Raw genomic sequence first — 6,141 nt, 5'->3', positions numbered from 1 at the left:
ATTAAAGTGATTATTGAGAGGTACATATTTATTGCTATTTTATTCTTTTAACTATGCTCCTCTGTTTCTTCTTCTCTACCTCCTCCTTCTTTTTCATTGTCTTCTTCTTCAGGAAGACCTTTTAATGACGTCTTGTAGTATTGATTTGGTGGTGACAAACCCCTTTAATTTTTTTTTTTTTTGCCTAAGAAGCTCTTTACTTCTCCATCACTTTTTAAATGATAGTCTTGTTGGGTAAAGTAGTCTTGAGTGTAGGTCCTTGCTTTTCATCACTTTGACAATTTCATGTTAAGCCCTTCTGGCCTGACATGTTTCTGTTGAGAAGTCAGCTGTCAATCTTATAGAAGGTCCTTTGTAGGTAACTGACTTTTCCTTACAATCAGCCTGGCTTGGATCATGCTTCGAACTTTCCTAAAAGCTCTTAAAGTTTCACAAACCCCAAACTAGTAGCATCTGGCCTCTGCATACCCAATACCTGTTGCTACAAAGCAATCTGTAGGTGGCTGCTACTTGTGTGGGGCTTGGAGGTGCCCAGGCAAGGCTAAGCTGAGAACCAAGGCCGGCTGCTGCTAGTGTCAGGGCTGGGGCCACTTAGTAAGAGGTACAGGGCATGCTGAGGCCAGATACTGCTTGTTTGAGAGATTTTAGGAAAGTCTGAATCATGAACCAAGACAGATCACTCATATGGAAAAGTAACTGGAGACAGCTTGGATGGGCCTGAAAGTTGGCTGGGATGGGGCCTTGGAATCCATAGGGCAGGGCAAATAGTGTGAGCCAGGTTGATGAAATCTCAAATATGGCAACTGCCTGCTAGCTGGGGGAGGGAGGGGCTTATCTAAGGAGCAATGGCCTCTGCCAGCACTTCAGTCTGGCAGAAAGCTGCCCCCAGGTCTTGCCCTGATGCTCAACAATTCAGTTCCTCACCACATGTCTCTGGTGCCTTTCAAATTGCTGCCCCAGTGCTGGAGCTCAGAGGGAGAGAGTCTTTCAGAGGAACTGCCTGGGACTCCAGCAGCCTGTGTTTCCCTCAGCCTCAATTCCCACTGGTTTTTATAGGGACTTCTCTCCTTGGCACTGGAATCCTGGGTGGGGGCTCGGACCCATTTGCTACCTCCATAGCTGAGATATCCCTTTCAATTTTTATCCACCACACATGGGCACATGACCGGCCTGTTACACTGTCTGCCTCTCCTGATTCCCTAATTGTAGGACTTCCATTCAGCTTGATTTCAGGCCATTCTAAATGATGGTTGTTCTATAGTTCAGTTGTACTTTTGATGTGGTTGTGGGAGGAGGTGAGCACAGTGTTTATCTATGCCACCATCTTGCCCAGAAGTCTATGATTAATTTTTTGTTGAAATAACAATACCAGTATTATTATAGTCTGTCTATCTCTGTCCATTATGTCCATATCTATAAACATCTTTATATATATTATTCTCATTTGTATATTTATCATACACTTTTTATGGTTACTGTGTTCCATTTTTTTATACAGTGTAGACATATATTTGGTGATGTTCCAAAGGATTTAATCCAGGTATATCATGTATATACAACAGAAAAAGTAACCTTCCCTTCCACTATAAGTTGGTATTTGTTTTTTAATTTTATGTTTTCTTGTAAATTCATAAGTTAAGCTTTTTTAACTATGTAAAAAATATATGCAATGTGTTTGTCAACAACATAAAATCCTTACTAGTTTTTGTATCAGATTTTTCCCCCTATAGCTTAACTGTAATATAATTTATGTGTAATAGCACCTTTTTTCATGAATAAAGCTTGTTGATATTTGACATATGTATGCATCAAAGAAGCCATCAGCACATTAAGGTAGTAATCACACCCGAAAGTGTTTTTCTGCTCCTTTTAAAAAATATATATTTTTATTGATTTCAGAGAGGAAGGGAGAGGGAGATAAAAACATCCATGATGAGAGAGAATCATTGATCAGCAGCCTCCTGCACATCCCCTACTGGGGAATGAACCTGAAACCTGGGCATGTGCCCTGACCAGGAAGCATGTGCCCTGACCAGGAATCAAACGCTGACTTCCTGGTTCCTAGGTTGATGCTCAACCACTGAGCCACACCTTAATTCTTAATGTGTTGAATTAATATGACTCAGTATTTTGGAAGTGTTTGTTTTGCGCTCGTGTGTGTGTGTGTGTGTGTGTGTGTGTGTGTGTGTGAATTTGCTGCCCCTTTGGATGTTCCTCATTGTATCTGTGTATTTGTGTTCCTCTTTATGTCTGTGTTCTGTTTCCAAGTATGTTTGTGCTGGTGTGTGTGTGTGTGTGTGTGTGTGTGTGTGTGTGTGTGTGTGTGTTCTCCTCAAGGTGCTGTTGCCCATGTTTACAGTGTGAGTCTGTGTGAGCCTGGCCATGATCCCTGCACCTGAGTGCCCAGGTGGGCCTTGGGGTGTCTGTGTCTGGCTGTCTCTGTCTTGTGATGTCTGTACATTTCCCTGTGAGTGTGTGTGTCTGTGCCCCCGGGCAAACAGCAGCTTTAGAGGCGATCTCCCTGAGAATGACTCCCAGTGGTGAGGGAGAAGGAGACAATATGTGCTCCTTCCCCACCCCCAGGCTGAGCCCCTTCTGCCCCTGCTGCTCCCAGCCTGTGATGTGCCCCTGGGGGTCCCATCCTAAGGATGGATGAAGTGAAGGGTCAGTTCATAGAACCCCATGCCCAGGTTTGGGGAGAAGGTTGGGAAGACTCTGGTGGCAGAAAGAACTGAAAGAGTGTGGAGGGGGAGTTTTTAGGGAGGACTCTGGGCCCTGGGAGAAGGGCTGGAAGACCCTGTATCCCTGGGAAGGAATGCGTGGGTGGGTGCAAATGGGGGAAAGATGAGGGGTAAGACCCCTAGGCCCCTGGGCCCTCCTAGGAATGAGGGACGGGGCATGTCTGGAGAAGTTGGGAGAGTCCTGTGGAACCCGGTCCCTGGAGAGCTGGTCACTCACTTGCCCACACTGGGCCTTGGCTGGGACCCAGCTGAGGCAGGTGCCTGGGCTGCTCGGAGCATCACTCCCAGAACTCTGGGTCCTGGACATCGACTGGACGTGCAGGGCCACCTGGGAACACTGGGGTGTGTGTGGGAGGCAACAGGAGCGAGAATCAGGCCCTGTGCTCTCTCCAGGGGGAGCGGGGAGAGCAAGGAGGGACCGCAGTCAGCACAGGTTCATGCACATGATGAAGGCACAACGCAGGAGCACCCTGATGTCGATGTCAGCACTTTATTATCTTCAGCCCCGATCTGAGCGCCCGCCTGGGCATCCAAAGGAACAAGAGCCTTGGAGGCAGGGTAGTGACTGATGTTCACTGAAAAGAACAGAAATGCGGGAATGCTGGCCGTCCTGGGCCCTTCCCCATCAGCCCTCAACATCCCCCCTCGCCCGCCATGTGGGGGCACCGAGGCAGCCAGGGGTGTGCCCAAGGTCACACCCAGAAGGGATGCTGAATTTACTGCTGTTGCCTCTGACCGAACTCCTTTTCCCGAAGTTCACTCCTTTTGATCTTGCCAGTGACGGTTTTGGGCAGCTCAGGGACAAACTCCACCTGGGTGAGGAGAAAGCAAACCATCCTGAGTCCTGCTGTCACTTCCTACCAGTCCCCACTCCCCCCTTCGCCCTGCACGTCCCCCAAACAGGCTGCAGCAGGCGGTGGCCTCAATGGTGGGGGCCAAGTATGTCAGGTTCTCCTCCTGACCCCCTGAAGCTGGCTGCAGCCCTGTGATGTGCTCTGACCAATGAAATGTGGGGGAGTGAAGCGTGCCACCTCTCACAGGAGAGTCGGAACCTCTGAGCCTGGCCACCCTCTCTGTCCATCTCTGACAGCACCTGGAAGGTCCCGGCGTGGTGGCTGCTTCTCTACCGGGTCCCAGGAGACCAGGGTGGGCATGTGGCATGAGCATAGGAGCTGCCTTCCCTAGAATAAGCCACGTGGCTTTGGGGCTGATTGTTAGAGTAACATCTAGCCCTTCCTAACTGGTACGCATCCCCTGTTCTATCTCTAGGAGGCAGCAGAGCCTGACATTAAAAGCAAGAACGCTGCTGCTGTTGGAGACACGTGGTTTGAGGTCCAGCTCTGCCTGTATTAACTCTATTCTCTGAGCCTCAATTTCAACTCCGTAAAATACATGGTTAGACCATCTCAGGCTGCGGAGAGGATGAAATGAAATAATAATGCATGTGAAGCATTGAATCCAGGGCCTGGCACATGAAGTAAATATTCAGTAACTGTTAGCTACACAGCTTTACAAGATGCACTGACTATAAACATTCAGACAATGTAGGAAATGTTAACTGTTGGCATTGGTATCCTTTCAAACTTTGTTTTTAAACAAATACAATAATGTTATGCTTATTCTCTCATAGCCTGCTTTTTGTCTTAATAATATATTGCGGTACCTTTATATTAAAAATAAAAAATCTACATCATTTAAAATTACAAGATAATATTACACTTGACAAATAATTTTATAACTTCTCTATTGGACAAATGCAGCCCTGGCCAGTGTTTCTCGGGGGTTGGAGCGTCGGCCCACACAGCGAAGGGTCTCAGGTTTGATTTCAGGTTCAGGGCATGAACCTGGATTGCAGTTTCCATCCCTGGCTCTAGTTAGGGTGTATACAGGAGGCAGCCAATTGATGTGTCCCTCTACATCAATGTCTCTCTCTCTTTCTCTCTCTCTCTCTCTCTCTCTCTCTATCTCTCTTTTGTCCTCTCTCCCTCCCTCCCCTCATTCCACGCTCTTTAAAAATCAATGGGAAAAATATCCTCATGTGAAGATTGACAATAAATAAATCTGTAAACAGAAAAACCAATGCAGTAGAATAAAAAGTATAAGAATGGACGGCATGTCTTAAGGATAAATATAATTTTGTTAACACTTGTTTGTTGTGTACATAAGTAAGTATTGAGTGACAATATCGAATGTATATCTTAGTATGAATCACGCTTAGGAATAGTTAGAAAGCTGCTGATTTGATGTCTTTTTCAAATTTTGAAGGATGTTAAATAGCCTCCTTGGATAGCTTTGGGCGCTGGTCTGATTTTTTTGCCCTCAGGGGAATGTGCAGCACATTTTGGAATTGAGGTTCCATCCCACTCAGTTGGCTGCATCCACCCCTAAGCTGAATTGCTTCTTCTGCAGAGAAAAATGCTCCTTCTATGTTCGGTTTCAGCGTCTCCCGGCCACCCGACCAGACATGGGGCAGCAAAGCAAGGAAGGGCTCGAGCATCGGCCCCACTCACCTTCCTCGGGTACTTGTATGGGGCTGTCACTGCCTTCACGTGCTCCTGCAGCTCCTTGGTGAGCTGATCCGGGTCATGGGACAGAAACTGTGGGGTCAGGACAATGAAGGCCTTCACCACCTGCAATGCAGAACCAGAGCTGGGGCTCAGGGTGAGTGCCACCCAGTTCCCTGGTTTAAAAGGTAAGTGTTAATGCAACGAATGGCAAAGCAAGCTGACACGTGAGCCTTTGGAAAAGGACAAGGCCAGGTTCAAATCCAAATACTTCCCATTTCTCCTCTTTCCCTTGCAAATTCAATTAACCTCAAATTCCTTTTCTGTGACATGCGCAGAGTACAGGTTCATCCCATGGAGCTGAACATGGTGGCCTTATGTTCAGATTCCATGAGATGATACACACAAAACATGCACCCAGTGTAACTTTATTATTACCCCCAGCATCATTGTTTTCATCATCATTTTTACCACTAATGTATGTACATTCTGTGCCTGGAACCTTGTGGGCATTTAATAATTGTTGGTAATTTATTAATCTTATTGTTTTTATTTTTTAAGTAGTTGTTGATTCTTTTTAAAAAATACGTTTTTATTGATTTCAGAGAGGAAAGAGGGGAGAGATAGGAGCATCAATGATGAGAGAGAATAATCAGTCTGCTTCCTCCTGCAGGCCCTCTACTGGGGATCTAGCCCAAAACCTGGCATGTGTCCTGACAGGAATCACACCTGGTTCCTGGATCGACACTCAACCACTGAGCCACACAGGCTGGGCTGCACTTATTGCCTTTTTTTTAAAAAATTTTTATTTTTATTTATTTATTTATTTTTTATTGCTTAAATCATTACAAAGGGTATTACATATGTGTCCTTTTTTTCCCCCCGCCCTTGACAAT

General features: G+C 46.2%; 1 protein-coding gene across 1 annotated transcript in view; it reads right to left on the bottom strand.

Moving 5' to 3' along the window:
* Positions 1 to 3,212: 3,212 nt before the first annotated feature.
* Positions 3,213 to 6,141, bottom strand: part of LOC102260013 (acyl-coenzyme A synthetase ACSM1, mitochondrial) — a 36,681-nt gene continuing 33,752 nt past the window's right edge. Inside the window, exons 7-8 of the mRNA XM_014542949.1 lie at positions 5,252 to 5,435; positions 3,213 to 3,553 (exon numbers count right to left, since the gene is read on the bottom strand). Coding sequence (XP_014398435.1) covers positions 3,458 to 3,553; positions 5,252 to 5,435 — 280 coding nt within the window. The 3' untranslated portion in view covers positions 3,213 to 3,457. The remainder of the gene's footprint in view (positions 3,554 to 5,251; positions 5,436 to 6,141) is intronic.

The sequence above is a fragment of the Myotis brandtii genome, unplaced genomic scaffold (genome assembly GCF_000412655.1).
Source record: "Myotis brandtii unplaced genomic scaffold, ASM41265v1 scaffold317, whole genome shotgun sequence".
NCBI classification, from domain to species: Eukaryota; Metazoa; Chordata; class Mammalia; order Chiroptera; family Vespertilionidae; genus Myotis; species Myotis brandtii.
The sequence above is the reverse complement of the archived record's forward strand: the minus strand, read 5'-3'. Positions and strand labels throughout refer to the sequence as shown.